Below are 21031 nucleotides of genomic sequence, written 5' to 3'. Positions count from 1 at the left end.
CAATAGATATTTTAAGCGAGTTTGTATTTGCTGCAGAGGGGGAGAGAGTGAAATCTCAACATTTAATCCGGGGGCAGGGGCAGTATTTTTTTCTAGGAGGTGAAGAAGCAAAGAATAACGTGTCACTGATATTTTTTGTTGGTTGAAATGTCTTTATATTTATTTTTAAAACCCTTCCACAGGTCTGTGGGATACTAGGGAGGCAGGCGTTGGGTGGACCTGAAGTCTCTCTCTCTTTTTTAGTTTGGAAGGTTTTTCTTCTGCCCCCCTCCCCTCCTTCTCTTCCTTTTCTTTCTCCTCTTCCAAAACCATCTGGCACGTGAGTGCGGGGGTATTGATCAAATCCGTGTGTGCTGGTGACCCCATGCTAATCTATAGCGTTGCTGGCCATCAGTTTTGCTTAGGAAGCGCATCTGCCTGCCCTGTTCCGTTCCCAAACAGTCCTATGATCCTTCCTTCAGGTTCCCCTTTGCCCCAACTCCAACCTCCATTCAGGGGTAAGTCATGCGCTCTCTCTCGCTCTCTCTCCTTTTCTTCACATTTTGTTTTGGGGAGGTGGGGGCTGGCGGGGCGACAAAGGACCGAAATGCCGTAGACCAGGCTTTCCTGCATTTGGCGAGCTTCTCCGATTTGCCTTCGTGGAACATGAATAATAATAATAATAATACTGGCGAATTAATAGCAGGAAGGAGTTTTGCAGGAAGGCCTAGGGAGATGCCGCCCAGATACTGGCGCTGCGTTTAACATCTGGAAGAGGAGGTGGACTCGCTTTCTCTGTGGTTGTATTTAAAGCAGAGGCACCTCAGGGAAATGTCCGGACGGTGAACGCGAAGGGGAGAAGGGTTTTTTGGCTGGTGAAATGAGCTCGCCCCTTTAGAAAGGCTCAAAAGAGGCGCTGAGATCTTGGGTGCCAATTCAAAGTGAATGAATTTTAAAATCCTATTACTTCCGCCCACCACCCCAGGGGTCAACGTTAGGAGATGATCTAGGTAAGGAAGTGAGGAAGATCCTCGCTTCTTCTGGCAAGAGGGAGAAGTTTTGCAATGTGTCCGAAGTGGAGTTTGAGAGTTTCATAGCTTTCTTGGTTGGAGAGAGGCGGGGAGATGGGGGCAGAAAGAGTTGGGTGCAAATTGCAAGATTTATGCGGCTGTAAATGCCAGAGGAACAAAAAGGAGAAAGGAAAGGAAGAAAGCGATTGGACAAGGGAGGGATCCTGCTCCTACTGAAGGCGAATGCAGTTGGGGTTGAAGGGAGAGATTCAGGATTGGTAGTCCGAAGCAGCTTTTTGGGTGGAGCTTTTTTTCTTGGCGCAAAATGAGGTGGTCTGCAAATCTGGCCTCAAGGTATGATCAAGCCAATGGTGGCCTTGAAACTGGTGAGTCTTAAGACTGGCCACCTGTCGGGATTTGGGGCACGGTGCCCTCCTCTCTCCATCTTCCCCCCCTCTCTCTCTCCACGCCAAAAAGCTTGGGTGGGGTGGGGGGAGGAATAAATGGATGTGGGAAAGAAGAGGGCGTGCAAAGAACCGAGATGGGCGCAAGAGAAAAGGGAGGACAGAGCCACCTCCCCCAAAAGCTTCGAAGTTCCTTGACTCACAGGCTGGCGAGTCAAGTCAGTTAGCCAGGAAAGATCGCACATTTCGGGGGATGAAACTCAGCCCAAGAGTCCTGTGACACCTGCAAGGCTAACACATTACTGTGCAGTCAGTCACCACCAGCTTTTCCTGTAAGGGAGCTGATCCTCCAGTCCAGGGAAACGTCCGTACAGCTGACCAATGTATAATAATAATAATGATAATGATGATATAATAATTGCCACAGACTAACATAGCTACCACTGTTGAATTTACCACGTTTTTCACTTCGAGGTTTAAAGGGCTTATTTTTTCGTATGTGTGTGAGGGTCTCCTTTCTCTCCGTCCAACACCCCCTTATTTCCCACCTCCCAGTTTTAATCAGTAACTTCGAAAGGAGTTCTCTCTCTCTGTCTCTCCTTGTTTGGCGGGACAATCTTATCTCTGGCAACCCTGTGGCCATCTTTTGTTTTGTTAAAGCTGCCCTCTTTTCAATTCACCCTCTCCACCCTTTTCAACCCCTCCAACCAACCCGGCCCCCCCCCTCCAGGAATCTGTTTCTTGCTGCTGGGAATCGCTAGATGGAAACGTCACCTTCTTTTAAGGTCAGAGAAAGTTAATCCTGTTTCTATTCTAACCCACCGAGGAGGACATCAGGGAGAGTTTCAAATTCGACAGAAAAGAAATAAAGAAGGGGAAAAGAAAGAGGGGAGAGGGCGCAGCCTTCCAAATCCTTGCATCAAGATAGCTCAATTATACTATTTTGGGTTTTGAGCGTGGAAGGAGAAAAAGAAAAGAAAAGGCCACAGGTTTCTTTGAAAGCAGAGGAAAGCTCTAGGGCTGGATCCAGACTTAATCGCTCATAAAGTAAGTTAGGCATGGCTTACTTAAGTCCCATTAAAACCCACGAGTCTAACTCGAAGTATGACCTTAAGTCTGGCGTCAACCCCGTAGACCTTTGGAAAGGGAAAAATGCGATTTACAGTACTGGTGGCTAATACGATTGCCCCTTTTGGACACAAGAGCAATGGGGGGGGGCGCAGCGGACTCCCTTTATGAACGGAGGAAAACTTCCCAACTGAAAGCCTCAAAGGGGGGAAATGGGAGGGGGTGTATGGTGAAAGAGAGGCGACATTTTGCCCCTGTCCCTCCCATTAAACTGAAGACACCCCAGGAGTTCAGCAGGCTGCCGTTTCCATCGTCCTCTTGATTCGATTCCGGTGCTGTTTGTATTTCCAAGAGGACTCCATCCGGCTGAACGCCAAAGAATTTGGTTTAACTGGGATGCTGACCCCACCGTGTGAGGCTTGTGTACGCGAGGTGTGTGTACCCCTGTGCTGACCTGCATGTATGCATTCATACACCAGACTCCCCAGGAGCACACGCAAGTTGGTGGTAGCAATACAATACAATACAATACAATACAATACAATACAATACAATACAATACGTTTTAGTTATTTAAATTCAAAGGCCACTTTGACCCAGCTATAGAACATTCTCATTCTTACATCTTACGCAGTACCTTTCTTAAACATACCCAATTTTATCTTATGCATGCTTTATTTGTGAGACTGTACAACTAGACTTTATATGTGTACGTCCTTTTATATATTCTTATACATACCTCTGTCTACATTTTATTTCTATATACTTTCTGCATATGGATTATTTAATTATACTTTATTTATCTACGTGGCTTATTTTATACTCTTCCTTCCTTCCTTCCTTCCTTCCTTCCTTCCTTCCTTCCTTCCTTCCTTCCTTCCTTTCAACATTTTAGTAAAAAAAAATTAAATAAAAAAAAATCCAAAGAGACCGAAAGCTTTTAGCGTCCTGTATGGAGAGATCCCGAATTTTCCTTTTCCTTTCAAACCCGCAGTCCTCTCCTGATTCCAACTCAGGGACCCCCCTCCTCAAATAAGAAAGTATGTATAAAATTGAGTCTTCTTCTCTCATCCCCCCTAACAAGCGACTCACCCTCCGTTTAACACGGGAGGAGGAGGCGGGCGGGGCGGCGGGGGGGTCCCGAAGCAAAGCGGCGCGAGGTCTCTTTGTTCCGCTCAAGTTGGGCGTGAAATCTTTTTGTTGCGCTTTGAAAAGGAAGGCAAAAGTTGCTGTTGATTGTCAAAGGGACAAATTTAACTCTCCGAAAGCGGAAGCTGGCTTCGGAGGAGAAACTCGGGCCGCGATTTTTTAATTTATCGCCACTTTGGGGTGGACTCGCTCGCTCGTCCAGGACATTTCACGTTTACTTGTGAGAAATCCAAAAGAGAAATCCCGCCGACGTCTCTCTTTCTGAAGTTTAAGGGAAGGAGAGGGAGAGGGAGAGGAGGAGGAGGAGGACATACGAATTTTAAGCCCGAGAAGTTTGAGCTATAAATAATTTCCTTTCTTTCTTTTTTACTTTAGGGGAAAGTTTCCCACTTGTTGGAAACGATAAATCTACAGGCAGCGACTGTTCTGAGCTATAGGAAAGCCTGCTTCGATCTGAGGTCTTTGGAAACTTTAAGAATAGCATGAAAAATGTACTAAGTTTCAGCTCTTTTCGGTGGAAGGTGCCCGAAAAACTATATTTTTGGAAATATCTTTCGAAGCCGGTATGGGAACAAAGGAAATTTGTATATATATTTTTTTAACTCCCGGGTGTTTGCTTGAAGAGTTTTCCTGACATCCAACCAATTTCTTCACGGCTTCGCGCTCCACGCAAACACCTGCCCAAGATCCCGAAAGCACTTCCCTCAACTCCTCGGTAGTAACTTTTGTTGAAAGCAATAAACTTCCAATTAATCGAGCAAATCAAAGCCTTGTAAACCGGCTCGTGAGCTTTCCTGCAGCTCGATCCGGAAAGCACTCGAGCGGAATTCAGTTCAAATCGGCTCAGAGATCCATCTAAATCCAACGCACAATGAAAACCTACTCGGCAATTCCGGCTGGATTTGGACCTCGGCGTGGTCGGCGATATGGAAAAGAGAGGGAAACTTTTTATTTTTGATGCGGTGACTTAGCAGAGTCAAATTCTTCGTTTTCCATTAGCTGACTTAAATATATATATATATATAAAACTGTGTAAGATCCTACAGCTCAGAGTAGGAGAAATCCACGCTATACTCATACTGAAAGAGGTTTGTAAAAGATCGGTTTGTAGTGGATTTCATGAGGTATATATTTAAATCTGCCAGCCTGAGTTGAGGAGGGTATAACATGAATAATAAGAAATATAATTCATGCATGCTTTGTGTTTACACATAGATTAAAATGTGTATATCTATCTCTCATTTCTTTGACATTTATTAATTGCACAAAAGACTAGCCATATAAATATATGTCCCAACTTTTCCTGGAAATTTCTGGTTTTAAGAGAGATATAGCTGTCTACTAAGAGTGTCAGAAATGTTAGAAAAGAAGTGTCATGGAGATGGGAAGCTGAAAGGAAAAATGGAGGGGGGTGTCAAAAAAGAAAGAATCCATCCAGAATTGTGATTTTTGTGGGCGCCCTTCCATCCGTTCGGAAGATGCTATTTTTAGAGGCAAATGTATAGTTTAAAACTCTTCAGGAATATCCGGAATTGGCCAGGCAGAAGGAGAGCTCCCGTGCCAAATAAGGGACCCCCCCTCAAACAGTACACAATTGGCATTTCCCAAGGAAAGTTTTTCATCTCGGCTGCAAGCAATGGGCGAAGGAGACCAGAGGGCAAATTTGGGACCCCAGTTCCCACCTCTTTCTCTCTTCCCGCGGAGCCCCCGCCCCCTGAAGCAGCCGCGGAAAAGGAGTCCCTCCCTGCGGAAGATTCTTCATCCTTGGCTGATTTGGAATTCTCTGACAAGCGGCTTCGGGAGAAACTCAGAAAGGAGGAGAAACCGCAGTCCAGGAAAGCGAATGCCACAATAAATCTGTTTATTTAAGGTTCTTGGCTGTTTTAGCTTTTCAACTGAAGGAGGAAGAATCTAGCAGGCAGTTTAGGTCAGTGCAATAAACACACTCTGGCAAACATCTGAAAACACTTTCATATCCCTCCCTGTTCCCATAATTGAAGATGCAGAGTCCTCCTCTGCATACTTTTCCTGGAGTAAGCCAAGCTGAACTCAGTAGAATTTACTTCTGAGCAAACAGCATTAGGCCTCCTTTCTGCACTCAGGTAGGGTTCAGAGTCCCGTTGCACTGAGCCTTGCCTGCTTCAGAGTATAAACAGGTGGTGTGTTGCAGTGCTGAAATCCTTTTGCTGCTGGAGTCATCAGCAAAACTCCCCCTTTGTCTCAATGGAGCAGAATGACTGCCTAAATGTTTCTACATAGTTTGAACTTTTATCTTTGTCTTGTTTCTGCCCTGGTAGATAATATCACCAAACACTTCAGTTGGATAGGTACATATAAATATGTTGAGTTACAGAGAGATAACCTAAAACTTTCTGGACTGCAGGTTTATATGTGGTCTTCCCAAGGCTTTCTTTGTGAGAAGCTGCAGATAGCAATGGCTTTGAGGCAGCTTGCTCTCCATGGAACCACACTGTCCATAATACGTTCCAAAGAGAAGTGGAGTTGTCCACTGGAATGAAATATCCCAACCTAACTAAGATCCAGTTGTGGACTAGATGCAGCTGCTGTTGTTGAGATACAGCATGGCCCTCAATTAAAACCTATGTTACTTCCAAACAATCAGTTTATCTAGAGCACAATGTCCAGGAAGATCTTAGGTTGAATTTTGCCCATGCCAACTTTACAATTTTTTATTTTTATTTATTGCCCATGCCAGGAATTTAAAGAGGAGGGCTCTGGACAAGTCACTGTTCCTCAGTCCTCACTTGCAATACAGGGAACGCTCAACTTACGCTGGGTTAGTGCGTAAAGCCATTAACACACAGTGTCAAAAAGCATTGGGATCTATGGTGGGTGGGTTTGCCAAAGTCCTTTCCCCCGATGCCCACCTCTCTTCTGACCCCTTTTAAATTTGTGATTGCCAAGGATGTAAAGCTGAATGCACATGTTAAATGTGGGTAAGTTGTGAGTTACCCGTATGTAGGCAACAATACTGGCCCACTTTATGGGACTGTCATAAGTTTAGCCAAGATAATATATGTGAAATGATTGCAACACTCGGAGCTTGCTGTGTAAATGTGGAATGCTGTTGCCATCTATCTAGTGCTGGCTTGTGTGAATCTAGATTTTTCTCTATTGGTTTATTGAACTGATCGCAGCAGTCTGGTCAGATTACTTCCCTCCCATTCTGTACATTCACCCAGTTGAAGTCCTGGAACAGGGTGTCCTGCAAGGGTTATTTCCTGATTGATTCCACAAGAATTCCAGGAGCTGGTTGAGGAGAAAGCTATAACCATTTCATATCTTACAGTTTTCTTACAGTGGAAGAAATCACCCAAAACCTATGCGTCTGCACATGGGCATGCCAGTGTGAGATATTTGAAAAAGGCTGTGCCCATACATGCTATCTCCTGCTCCCTGCCTGTTCCTTCAAACCAAAGCAGGGATCCTCAAGTGGTTTGTGTGTGTATTCCTTGAGAATTGCTGTGGGTCCTGGTTTAGCATTTAATAAACTTGTTTTTCCATCATCATCATCATCATCATCATCATCATCACCAAAACCAGTTGGAAGCAGGAACAAAAACCAGCAGGTAGACAAAACATGCTAATTTAGCATGTTTCAGACCCCGCTGGTTCTTTGACAGGGAAATCCAAAATCTGTTTTAAGAATCTATATTAAACTTCAGAGCCTATGATATAAGTCTATAGATACGATGTAAAGTATATAAAACCATAATTGACTTTAAAAGGAGCACATGAGCAACTAACACCCTATATTGATCTTTTTCAGAAAGCGAAATACACAGTGATCAAGAAAAAGTATTCTAATACTTATTATACTAGATTGAAAATGAATGTTAAGACTGATTACTTGCTTGGTGAAATAATGATTCGACATTTAAATGTGTTGTATCTTTATGTTATGCTAAATCAAGCAACTAGGGCCAAATATACCACCCCAACTACTCCAAATTCAAAATAGCTGTATCTCAAAGTTATGGTAATCACCCCAGAGTCTTATTAAAGCCTAAAAGAGCCACGATGTCAACCTCAGAATCCACCTGGCTTCCTTCTTCAAAAGTATCCTGTACATTAGTTTTTGGATTTTGTTCCTATGATTCCAAAAGAGAAATCCCATACTTTTTTGGTGCATTTCATCAAAACCAGTGACATATTATGAAAACCATGGTTCCTAGGCCAGAGTTTTGCTAGTCTGTTTGATCATCTGCCCCTCGTTAAAACTGCCACTATCAGAAAATCACAAGACCAAATACAGATATTCTTCACTGTTCAAAAATCTTCCCAGCAGAACTGGACTTGTGCTGCACAGATGACAGTTTGAGATTTGCCAATTTTTCTGCGGCCCATGGTACTTGCGACTTCAACAGGCAAGTATTAACAAGGGGTCGTGTCTATTTCTTCCTGCTGGGGAAAAAAATATTCACCTGCTTATTTCTGCAGTTAAGGGCTCAGGATGCCGCCCCCCTCCCCTGACTTCCTGGTCACTTGGTAACTCTACTTGAGGCTGACCTTTTATATGAGATTGCCCCACTGTCACCGGATACAAATGGCTTCTGCCTTAAGGAGGCTGGCATTAGGAAGTCCTCGATACAGCCTGCTGCACTTTCAATGCAGCATCTCAGAGGTGATGATCTAATGAGCTGCCTTTATCCACAGACAGCCTGATTTCACCCCACCCTTTGCCTCCCAGGGCACAGGCAAGCAAAGGTCAGCACCTTCAGGCCTGGCCAAGCGAGGTCCTTTCTATTAGCATAGGCCTTTTCGTTTTGAAGACCAGTGGGTTGAAAGAAAAGAAATGGTGTGATCTAATTCAGGGCGAGCTAAGGCAGGGATTCTCCCGGACGCATGCACATTCATGCACGCATTGCGATCAATGGTAAAAGGACACTAATAGTGGTGTGCGTTCTATCGAAGGAACAGAGAACGCACACAAACTGACAGCACGAACAGAGAATTTTGCACACTTCCTGGTCACGAAGCTGCCTTGGTCATTGGCTTTCAGTGCTTGTTTGATTGCATTCTATAATTTTGCTAAACCGATATATTATTTGTGATTTGCTCAGAGGACTCTGTTGCACAGTGGTTCATTAATAATAATAATAATAATAATAATAATTTTATTATTTATACCCTGCCCATCTGGCTGGGCTTCCGCAACCACTCTGGGCGGCTTCCAAAAACATTAAAATAATATAATACATCAAACATTAAAAGATTCCCTAAACAGGGCTGCCTTCAGATGTCTTCTAAAAGTCTGGTAGTTGTTGTTCTCTTTGACATCTGGTGGGAGGGCATTCCACAGGGAGGGCGCCACTACCGAGAAGGCCCTCTGCCTGGTTCCCTGTAACTTGGCTTCTCGCAGTGAGGGAACCACCAGAAGGCCCTCGGAGCTGGACCTCAGTGTCCAGGCAGAACGATGGGGGTGGAGACGCTCCTTCAGGCATACTGGGCTGAGGCCATTTAGGGCTTTAAAGGTCAGCACCAACACTTTGAATTGTGCTCAGAAATGTACTGGGACACAAATAAACACAATACCTAATGATAAAATGCAGCGTTTCCAAGTGATGTTGAAGAATGTGCACAAGTTAGCAACAAAAATTGGCGCATGTGCATATGGTCTGGTCACTGTTTGGATCCCCGACTTAGGGAGTATGCATACTGGTCATGTGACGCATGAAACTTCTTCAGTCTTCACATTGTCTGCTATCAGTTGGTACTGTAATTCTCCATATCGACGGGGCAGTAATTGAAATCCGTTGTGGATTGTGTGGGTTCCCTATGTCTCTGTGCAAAAGTGCCCATTTGTCCGTGTTGATGCATGCTGTTCATTATAATCGCACCAACCCTAGAGTAAATATACCATACTTTTCTGTGTATAAGATGCCCCCATGTATAATATGCCCCCTATTGAGCTTTTTAAAGGGAGGATTGCCGAAAATCGCTCAGTGGCACACAGCGCAAAATCCGCCTCTCATATGTCCCCTCACCCAATTGCCGCAACATCAGCCAATCAACACCAGCCCTTGACGCAGCAACCAATAACACACACAATAGCCGCTGACAGCCATGGCAGCAACCAATCAAATGTCCACCCTGTGCACTATCCATGTATACTACGACCCCCACTTTTTAGCATAATTTTTAAAGAATAAAACCTAGTCTTATAAATGGAAAAGAACAGCGTATTCTTGTACAGTGGTACCTTGGGTTACATACGCTTCAGGTTACATACGCTTCAGGTTACAGACTCCGCTAACCCAGAAATATTACCTCGGGTTAAGAACTTTGATTCAGGATGAGAACAGAAATCGTGCGGCGGCACGGCGGCAGCAGGAGGCCCCATTAGCTAAAGTGCTGCTTCAGGTTAAGAACAGTTTCAGGTTAAGTACGGACCTCCAGAACGAATTAAGTACTTAACCTGAGGTACCACTTTATTACAAAGTTAATCTGTAAGATATTCAGTTTTGGAAGTTGTGCACTGTATTATACCAAACAACTATACAAAAAAGGGGGGGACTGAATGATCTACATGGGATGATCTCTCCTTGATCACGATCTGTTCTATTTTACAATGCTGCATCTCCATTCATTTCTTCCATATAGCTTTAATGTTTTTCTTCATATCACAGTCCTCATGAACGACCTCTTCTTTTGTAGCCAAATACAACTCCTTTAAAATTCACACATTTATGGCCAAACTCAGCAATTCTTGCACTTTTTCATTGGGGAAATTCTTTATTTTTATTTTTATTGAACTTAACCATATAACCCCGATGACAAAATAGAACACTATGAGACTAACACATAAAAACCAAACCAAAGAAAACCAAGGCTGGCATGGGATATCACATTCACAAGGGGAAATAATATAGCTGGTTATATGGATATTTGTGATGAGCTGCAAACAGGTAAGTGGAGAGTACAGTCATAAGAATTAAGAGAGAACAAGTAGTGTTGACTTTCAAGATATACAGAAATATAAAACTGTGACTGAAGCCATCAGAGATGCAAGAAAAAGCTAGCAGTTTTAATATGTACAAAGGTTTTTTTGTGTTTCATCTTCACAACGGTCCTGCAAAGTAGGTTACTGCTTGAAATTTTTACAGAATAGGATCTATGTTTCGTGACTGGTCCAAGGTGATGCCCTAAATCATCAGCAGAAAAGATTCCCCCCTCTATAGACCATATATCAGGCTTCCTCAACCTTGGCCCTCCAGATGTTTTTGGCCTACAACTCCCATGATCCCTAGCTAGCAGGACTAGTGGTCAGGGATGATGGAAATTGTAGTCTCAAAACATCTGGAGGGCTGAGGAAGCCTGCCATATATTGTTCCAATATGGGACCACTTTGAAAAGGCTAAAATGTGGTTGGGACATGCTCTGAAAAAGCACCTGGAAAAGATTCTCTGTGTAAGAGAAGACTGCAGTAATCAGAACTGGTTGAAGGGCTGGCAAAACCTTGGGCCTTGTGTTTTTGGGTCATCTAGTCCAACTTGCAGCGCAGGAATCTTCACTAACACATCCATGACAGATGGTCATCCAACCTCTGCTTAAAAAAACTCAAAGAAAGGAGAGTCCACCATCTTCTGAGGTAGTTCCTCTCTGTCAAGCAGTTCTTACTGTCAGAAAGTTCTTCCTGATCTTTAGTCGGAATCATCTTTTTTGTAACTTGGAGCCATTGCCTTGAGTCCTACCCTCCAGAGCCGGAGAAAACAAGCTTGCTCCATCTTCCATGTGACAGCCCTTAAGATATTTGAAGATGGCTGTCATATCTCCTCTCAGTCTCCTCTTTTCCAGGCTAAGCTTTTCTTTAGTAGAGTCGAGTCAATATGCAGGCAGGCCTTTTTCCACGTAGGAACGCTTCTGTCTTTGGGTAGCAATACTGGGTTAGGGAAGAATGCTTCAGAGCTGGAAGGTCTTGGGTTGGCCTTCCATCCACACCTTCCTCATAGTCTCCCTTTTGTCCTCTTGTGAGGGACAATCTCCCTCACCACCTGTCTTTGACACTTACCTCTTTTCTTTATGGAAGTGGATCTGTTCCAGGCAACATGAGTTATCTACCCAGCCTATGAGGAAGCACCTGCAGAAGATGGGGTGAAAATGTGTGAAGCCGCTTGCTTACAGATTCATTGATTTTGGACTGGCCTCTTGGAAATTGGATTGTGGAATATTTGAGGGTTAATAATAATAATAATAATAATAATAATAATTTTTAATTTATACCCCGCCCTTCCCGGTTCAGAAAACCGGGCTCAGGGCTGCGAACAACAAATTTAAAACACTTAATAGTAGAAGCAGCATAAAACACAGTATAAAAACATGAATAACAATAAAATTCAAAGTTCAGAAATCAATTTGGGGGAAATCCATCTAATAAGCATCAGATAGTCACCAGGGCTAGCTGGCTGAATTAGTCCTATTTGGGCCAGCGAGGAGGCCAGGGGAGAATTAGCTGTGGGGTCTCAGAGCGGGTACTCTTCATAAAAGGGGAGGAGAAGGGGAATAAAGGATCAGGCTGAATTCAAATTAAAGGCCAGGTGGAATAGCTCTGTCTTACAGTTTATATATATATATAATCTGCTTACACAATTTTGGAATGCTGGAGTAGAAATATTTAAATAAAAATGCTTGCTATGTGGTGCAGATACTTTCAGGATATACTATAATTGATTGTGCTTTTGTGATATGAGATAGTATGGCATGGGAGAGCACCCAGACCAATGGTGCCAAGTCTTAATAACAGCACCACTTCTCTCAAAAGTAGCCAGCAAGACCTAACCAGAGCCACTGATATTTTTTTGGCCTGCACACTACCATGGTTGCCTGCTAGAAGATGGCTGCAGTGGCGGGGGAGTCTGTGATATAGCACAAAATGGCTGCTGTAAGGGTGTGACATAATCAGGGCTTTCCCCCCCAGCCCCAGTCCTCTCAGGTGGGCGCCATAGTTGTTCTAATACAACAAGGAAGAAGTTCGTGGTGAGTTCCGGCACCTCTTTTTCGAGAAAAATAGCACTGGACAGAATTGTTTCTATACTTGTAATCCCCTCCCCCCACACTTGTTTTATGGTTGCAACCAGTGCTTTTTTCTGGGGGTACTCAAATGTTAAAAATATGGCACTTATTGCAACATCTTCATGGTGTGTACTGGCACCTTTCTCCCCCTAAAAAAAACTGCTTTATAATTTTAGAGTTTTTTATTGTAACCTGTCCTAGGAACTTGTGGCGAAGAGTAGGTAAGTTTTTAATGTTTGATGTTTTATCATGTGTTTTTAATATTCTTTTGGGAGCCACCCGGAGTGGCTGGGGTATAAATAAATAAATTATTATTATTATTATTTGAAAGACAAGAGCACAAAACAGGGCAAGCAGACTCCTATATCAGGGCCACCTCTCTGTCAAATAGGGGAAAGGCATCTAAGCTAGGCAACTCCAAACTCACTCAAGAGCCATTGTGTGGTGTAGTGGTTAAGAGCGGTGGACTTATAGTCTGGTGAACCGGGTTCGATTCCCCGCTCCTCCACATGCAGCTGCTGGGTGACCTTGGGCTAGTCACACTTCTCTGAAGTCTCTCAGCCTCACTCACCTCACAGAGTGTTTGTTGTGGGGGAGGAAGGGAAAGGAGATTGTTAGCTGCTTTGAGACTCCTTAGGGTAGTGATAAAGTGGGATATCAAATCCAAAACTCTTCTTCTCTTCTATATAGGTTTTTTTATTTCTTGATGGGTTCTCGGTTGATATCTGTATCATACATTGAACTGTTATGGTAGTACTTAATGGAAATTTGAAACCATGGTCACAAAGTAATAAAAATGGAGATTACTTACTTATTTAAATAAATAAATAAGAAAGAAGGGAACATCCAATTTTTGGGCAACTTTTACATAAATATGCAAGTTCTCATGATTAGGCTGTTGCATTTATACACTGTTGAGCTAGAGTATTCTGCTTTGCTATGTTGATGTTGGGAAAGATGGAGGGCACAAGGAGAAGGGGACGACAGAGGATGAGATGGTTTGACAGTGTTCTCAAAGCTACCAGCATGAGTTTGACCAAACTGCGGGAGGCAGTGGAAGACAGGAGTGCCTGGCATGCTCTGGTCCATGGGGTCATGAAGAGTCGGTCAAGACTAAACGACTAAACAAAACAACAACAATGTTGATGTGAACATTTGCAGAGCACCCAGAACAACTAACAGATCCTACAAAGTCAGGCGAGGACAAAGAGATAGAGAAGGCCTGGGGGTTTCCAGTGCACAATAAAACATTTTATTTAAAAACAATGCATTCAATATCATGTTTTGGCACATGAGTCAATGTGGCAGGCACATCCACACCCGACAATAACATTGTTGAAATATTCAAAAGGAATCGTTGCAAATCTCCCGCTCCCCACCCCCAATAATTTTCAATCACAATAACTATGCAGAATTCATCTACAAGGAAACAATAAAGAAAAGAAAATACACACACCAAGGTGTACAATCCAACCAAACTGGATCCAACCTTTAAGCCTCTTTGATTTCAGAGGAGGTTTCTGATGCTCCCACTGAAACTGGTAAGGTTGAAACATCTTAATTTTGGCTGGATGAACTAGCTGGCAATGAACAAGTCAGACAAAATATTTACATGTACATTACATTGTACAGATCACATTCCAATCTCAGAGGTGTGGCCCTGTTTCATACATCTTTAATACTTATTATCCTGGAGCTGAACCGAGTTCTAGACAAGCTATTGGGAACAACTCCTCCATCAAAAATGAATTAAGTTGTGTAGCAGGGCAACGCTTCATTCTTTTAATGGCGCTTGCTTGTTGACTGGTTCCCCCACCAGTGAAATCTTCACTGACTTCACTAGGACAACCTCCAGGTTTTTTCCTCCCCCATGCCAAACGTTTTGAAACATTGTGCAGCTTTCCACACCATTTCACCTGAGATTAAATCCTGACTCTAGTGTACATTTGCTACCTGAAAAATAAAGACTTTCTAATATGGCTATTTAAGAACAAATGGTTGGTTTTGATGACCATGGCAGAACTTCTGAAAAATGCGATTTCTGTGTAAAGATGATGCCACTCAGCAAGGAACAGCAAGCTCCTTAGAGTAGTTCACACTTATTTACAGGATCCTGTCCTCTGCTTGCAACCTCCATTCACGTTTCCTATTCTTGGCTTTTTGGAGATTTTGGATGCTTAAAGGAAAGAAATGGGAGCAGACAACCTGTTGGTATCTGATTGGGCCTGCAATCAACATACTCACCATATTATGGTCTGTCAGGAGCCCCCTCCCCCTGGCTGTGCAGCTCCAGGTACGTTTTTCCCCTCCATCTTCCTTGGACCTCCTACGCTTTGACCATGCTTGGACAACTGTCTGCCTTTGGCTCCCTCTATCAAAAGTTGTGCAGGCCCATTTTAAATGGATGGATGCTAAGAAGTACACACCTGGCCATAAGTCCATGAAATTAGGGAATCAGAAATCTTTGTTGATCTACTGCCAGTCACTCAGAGATCTACTAGTAGATCTCAATCTCCCTTCTGAATGCCTATATTTTATATAGACCAACTGACAATGGACGATCATGTAAGCCAGAGTACATAGATTTGAGCTGGATTTCCAGTCTGGAAATATTGTGTGTTTCAATCGCCAGCCCAGTCATCAGATGCTCACAGGTAGTTTTGATTATTTTGACCAAGGCCTATCTACCGATGCCTAATCAAATCAAGAGCTTAACAACACATGTTGTAAACAGCAGTGTGTACCAGCATGGGGTACAGTCCCCATGCACTGGGGACTGCCATTCGGAGTGTTTGCACATGCATATCTCTTTGATGCCATTGCGGGTCTTCTGCAGGTGAGAATGAAGGCATGTTACAGACGTGGACAATGGAATACGCATGCATCTTGAACACATACGTTTGGATGTGAGCTTCCTTCCAAGTTTCTCATTTAATTCCAGTGAATGAAAGGTAGGTCTTCATGCACGATGCTGTGAATAACAGCAAAGATGTCAAGCACCCCAGTCTAAATGTCTACTGTCTGCCAAGATGCACACATGGACCTCTTGTGCACATGGAATGTGCCCCGCCATTAATTTCAATGAAGGGAGCCAAGCTACATGGCTCAGCTGGTTCCTTCCACTAAAATGAATTGCGTAACCTTCCAGGTGGGAAAGCTGTGTGCACATACCAGTACACTCATGCCCAGAACAGATTACTTGGTACAGTGGTGAAAAGAGATCCTAGAATAATGGATTAAAGTTTGTTTGTTTTGATAGACATCTTATTTAAATCCTGCCCTATATTTACATTTCTGCTGCGTCTATCTATCTCTTGAATCTCTTAGTCAAGGACCCACGCTACTCTAGAAGCCATGCTACTCAAGGAGTTGTGTCACCCTAGAATTCACAACTCATTTAAAAATCTATGTTGCATGAGTGTTACATACCATTCTAGGACTGATGGTACTCAAGCATTTATACGATTGTTGAACAGCCTCTCTTGGGCTCGGCAATGGGGTTGCTTTGGACAAACACAGTGGAAGTCCTTTCAACTGATGCCAGCAGAAAAATAAAAGCTATTTACAGTTTTGGCCAACAACTGTAGGATCACACCAGTTTTCAAAAGCAGGATTAAAGCAGCATATAGGAAATACATAGTCGTGAATCATACACTTTGCTTTAAGGAGAGACTTCTGCCCTGAAACCAAGAGTATTGATACGTCAAAAAAAAGTAATTTGCTTTGGATGATATTGAGCTGTTGATTTTGAAGTTGGACTCCCTGATGGAATCTATGGCTCTGAAATATTCAATGAGGTTATGAAATATCAATGGCGAATTCCGCATGAAAATCAATGACTATGATATGACCCTTTCGTTGTCAATACCTTTCTGAATTCCAATTACTAATGTCTGAATAATTTGTTTTCTTTCTTGGATCTCTTTCTCTCCTCTCTTTTAACAGAGCCATAAGCATTAACCTGCACAATGTTTTCTTGGGTGGATTTCTACTGCGGTCAATGGATTGCTCCTGTTAAAGAGGTTCAAAGACTGCAGGCCATTACACCCAGCAATTCATCTTAGCTGGATTGATGACCAACTTTCTGACTTGGTAACAACAGTAGCAATACAATAAGGAGACATAAGTGGTCAGTGCAATTTCTTACCGTCGTCAACTAGAAATTGAGAAAAGAGAGAGAGAGAGATACTCACAAAGCACATTAGTCTGTGGATAACACAAGCCCTATTACTATGTCCCTATTAATGCAACAACATATCAATAATTAGAGATCAGTGCTGTTCAAACGTTCATTGAATGCCTTCCCTGAATTGTCGTCAAGGATGACAATTATAATTCAAATAGAATAACTAGGCTGGCTTCTGATCAAGTTCTTAATTTAGGACTTAGCTTGGAAGTCCCCAAATGCCTGGACCACTATAGGTTATCTTACATTAACATGTATTAAAAAACCACAACAAAACAAAACAAAAACCTTAGCAATCTAGGGTAACTAACACAATGAGATAGGCTCTGTTTAGGAGCTTACTATCCTCAGGGTCCCATCTGCAAAAATGGCAAGTCAGGAGGCTTCCATTTCATCTCCCACATTTAATAACTCCTTTCTGCTTCTCCCCAAGTACACATATATCTAATATAGGATCAGGCTACTACTTTTTGTCGCACTGTTCTTCCACTATCAGCCTCCAATACAGCACACAATGGCAAACGGTTATTGATGTCAATGATATCACTGGTAAACATGTTAAGTGCAGGGTCTTCTTCAGTGGAATATCATGGTGGAATAATGGAAGTGCAAATCAGTTCCTATACATTTTTTGTGGAGGGGAAGAGAAGAAGCATGTGTTTAAGGACAGGAGATGGCCATCTGAACCAGCTCAGCTAACACCAATGAAGCTTTTGAACCATACATCAATAATATCAAAGCTTGAGGTTAAAACAAACAATCAAGATTATATTGAAATATAGGCTGAATAGCTTTGATCCCCAAGGTGCTCCAGTGATAGACCATTAATGTCAATGGGCTGTTATTTCAGCAGAGGACCTTAAAGATCGGATCCTTTGAAGTCTTTAGCAAAGCTCATGGCACACTCAGCGAAGCTGAAATCACTATTTATTTATTTCCTTTTGAAAAAGCAAGTTCTGCAGGATTATGGTATATGTTGCAAGTTTAATTGTTTCTGAGACTTAAATTTTGGAAAGTGGAAGGACTTGAAAGATGGTCCATCCCATTCCTCCCCACCCCCGAAAAACCCATGCTTGATTAATCATACATATTTTAGTTGACTACTCTGATCAATCTATTGCTTTAAATCTGCAAAAATCTTTAAATGGGCAAAATAATTTTGAAGCAAAACCATCGTTTTTGCTGTTGCTGTAATGGTTGTCTCTTTTAAAAGAGGAATTATCTCCTGCATGAGAACAAAGGAGGGGGTGCGTGTGCCTGTTTTATGACGGTACTTTTAATGAATGCTTGTGTTAAAGTTTGTTTTAAAAACAAACAAAAAACACCCTTGCTGCTTGACTAAACTGGGACAGTTTTTTAAAAGGTAATTTAAAACTGTTTAATAAATGAGTCTAGCTAAGGAATTTTCAACACTGCAACATCCGGGGAGTAATGTCTTCGCAAAGAGGCAGTCAAACAGTGTTGAAACTTCTTCAGGTGCCAGTTTTGACATAACTACCAACTGTAAACAACAGAAAGTTAAGTAACTGCTTCGACCCTAAGGGACAATGCCAAAAATGTATAGTTAGGGAAGACCCTCAAACTCCCAACAACACACACACACACACACACACTCACACCATGATGTTGCTTGGGGTTTAAACTCCCGGAAAGCAGTGGCTTATAGCAACAGTGACGTTTAGAAGTGAAGTAGATTTCTAGCGGGAAATCCAAAAAACCCCATTCCCAGCTCTGGTGTGAAAACAATGGCATTCCTTCATTAGTCATGTCAGAACAAATACTTGGACGAGGAGAGATGGAGACCTCAGTCTGGAGCTCTCATGAATCCTCTCAATTTACAGCAGGGATGGGGACACTCTGGGGCATGAGGTGAGGTGTCGCTACTGCGCTGTACCCCCTGTGAAGACCAGGAGGGGACATGGCAGGGCACCATGTTGACAGCAACAGAGCTTTCTCATCCTTGATCCAAGAACTTCATACTCATCAGAAACTATGGCAAAAACCGAATGACTCAGACTTGTCTGTAGCTTTTCTAACTAGTCTCAACACGGCCTAGCATTTTAGCATTGCATTCGTGGTCTATTCAAAACTGTAGAGCAGTTGCGGACAATATCTTCAGCCTCAGGGGCCAGACTGTCCCAGACCGAGTTCTTTGATGAACGAACTCCTATGGAGTCATGCCTGCGCCCTTTGGCTGGGGAGAGGCTGTGACCTCCTTGGTTGGTTGGTTCGGAAGCCCCCTTGGTTGAATAAATTGGCCTAGGACGTGATGTGGCAATTCTTGCTTTCACAGATGCCCTTTGAGATATGACTGGGTGCTACAGAAGTTTCTGTATTGCCACAGAGACTTCTGGTGGCATACTCTTACTTTACAAAGGGCATTTGCTAAGTCTCTCTCACTCGAGAAGCACACTGTGCAAAAGGGAGAAGTGTTTCGTTTAACACTGGGAACAGCACAGGTCAAGTCAGAGACTGCCTGGCCCTGTCCAGAGCCGCTCTACCTAGCCATAGTGGTTGGGACAAGCTTGAGTGGGATGGAAATAGGAGTCCACAAAAGATTGTGACAAGGGCAAATGCATCCCTTGGGTATCCAGTGGACCATCTCTGCATGCCTGCATGGAAAGTATATTTCACTCCCCATTGGGCTTGTTATGCTAATGAAAGATCTTTGGAATAATACAATGGCCACTTACAGTGATATATTCCCATTGACCTTAAAGGAGTTAATACTGGTGCAAATGGTCATTCGGTCAGAACATTCAGGAGCGGTCCTCAAACTGTTTTTCAGCTACTAAGAGGAGTTGTGCAAGTTAGCCAAGAAAACAAGCCAAGAATCTTAATAAGCAAACACAGGTGATTTAACATTCAACCGTTTTGAGACATTTTGCGGAATGTGAAAAATACGTGACTATGAAAATACTTTAAAGAGAGCCATCTTGGCAGCGTAACCAGAAATGCAAAACTTTCTGCTGTAAACAGCTTTGACTTTCCTACTGCACAAATAGAATAAATCCTTCTGCATTGCTAAATATGCTAAAGACACCCTCCAATGCTTGAAAAGATGGCAATCAAAGGGTGCTTTCAGAGCATCTCTGAATCAAAGGAAATCCCTGCCCATAAATTCTTTTTTTTTCCATTTAGAATTCTGTTTTGAAAAAAACGGTGAATTCATTTTGGGCACTTTTTTTTTTACTTAAAAAACAATGACAATCATTTGGCACTTCAAGTGTTAAATCCTTAGGCACACTGGGACAAAGTCAGCTTTGCTAGACCTTCGCCGTGAATTCGAAAGAGTTGCTGGAATTCGGCAGGGAGCTGGTGGGACTCTTGCCACTTGGTCGTAAACTTTGTTCCTTTTTTATCATAGTAATGGTACGGAAGGTCTTCCCGGTTGTTCGGATTAAATCCAAAAGGCCAGAACCCGTATAGGTGGATTTCGTCACAAATTGCAGATGCCAGCGTATACATGAGAATACCTGTACTGAGCCGTTTGGGTGCCAAGTGCTTGTTTTTCCAATACCTGCGAAATAAAAAGAAAGCATGACATGGGAAATGGATTATATATATTGAATGGAAATGTATAATAATGTCATTTTGAAATCCCTTTTAGGGCAACACCTTTACTAGGCCTTTACTACTACACAACATCGACAAACAATGTGCAAGCTTTTGTGCAGGCATAGGCAAACTCGGCCCTCCAGATGTTTTGGGACTACAACTCCCATCACCCCTGGCCACTGGTCCTGTTAGCTAGGGATGATGGGAGTTGTAGTCCCAAAACATCTGGAGGGCCGAGTTTGCCTATGCCTGCTTTTGTGAGTGCTCTAGTGATGAATCTCATTTCTGAAAAGACGAGAAGACTAGCTGTTCTTGACTGTTCTCATCTTTTCAGAGACGAGGAGTCAGCTGCTGCTGTACTTCTTGTTCCTAGCAAGCACTTGGTGCAACGTGATATCTATGGCACAAGAAAAACAGGGGGAAGAGCACCTTAAATGAACAACATATCCTCCCCTCCAAAGGGGAGAGACTCAGCTGACACCTGGGGCAAAGGAAATCTTTATTATAGCTCCATGTGTCTCAGAGCACAAGGACTGCTCAAACTCTACCCATACATTTGCATCTGAACTGCACAAAACTTAAGAGAGTGTTTGAAAAGAAGTTCACAGAACAATGACGTGTGTGCCAGTACAGTGGTGCCTCGC

The 21031-nt window shown here is 42.9% G+C and overlaps 1 protein-coding gene and 1 long non-coding RNA gene across 2 annotated transcripts in view; one reads left to right on the top strand and one right to left on the bottom strand.

Annotated features, from left to right (window-relative positions):
* The first annotated feature begins 280 nt into the window (after nt 1-280).
* On the top strand, nt 281-4844 carry LOC128423583 (uncharacterized). The gene is made up of 2 exons (XR_008332800.1): nt 281-497; nt 3986-4844. It is a non-coding gene; the product is annotated as an uncharacterized LOC128423583 (long non-coding RNA).
* Nucleotides 4845-18131: 13287 nt separating this feature from the next.
* ST8SIA3 (ST8 alpha-N-acetyl-neuraminide alpha-2,8-sialyltransferase 3) overlaps nt 18132-21031 on the bottom strand; it is a 40567-nt gene continuing 37667 nt past the window's right edge. Inside the window, exon 5 of the mRNA XM_053408045.1 lies at nt 18132-20349. Within this exon, the coding sequence (XP_053264020.1) occupies nt 20067-20349 (283 nt within the window). The 3' untranslated portion in view covers nt 18132-20066. The remainder of the gene's footprint in view (nt 20350-21031) is intronic.

Source organism: Podarcis raffonei, chromosome 11 (genome assembly GCF_027172205.1).
Source record: "Podarcis raffonei isolate rPodRaf1 chromosome 11, rPodRaf1.pri, whole genome shotgun sequence".
Taxonomy (NCBI): Eukaryota; Metazoa; Chordata; class Lepidosauria; order Squamata; family Lacertidae; genus Podarcis; species Podarcis raffonei.
Note: the sequence above shows the minus strand (reverse complement) of the source record. Positions and strands in the feature narration are given on the sequence as shown.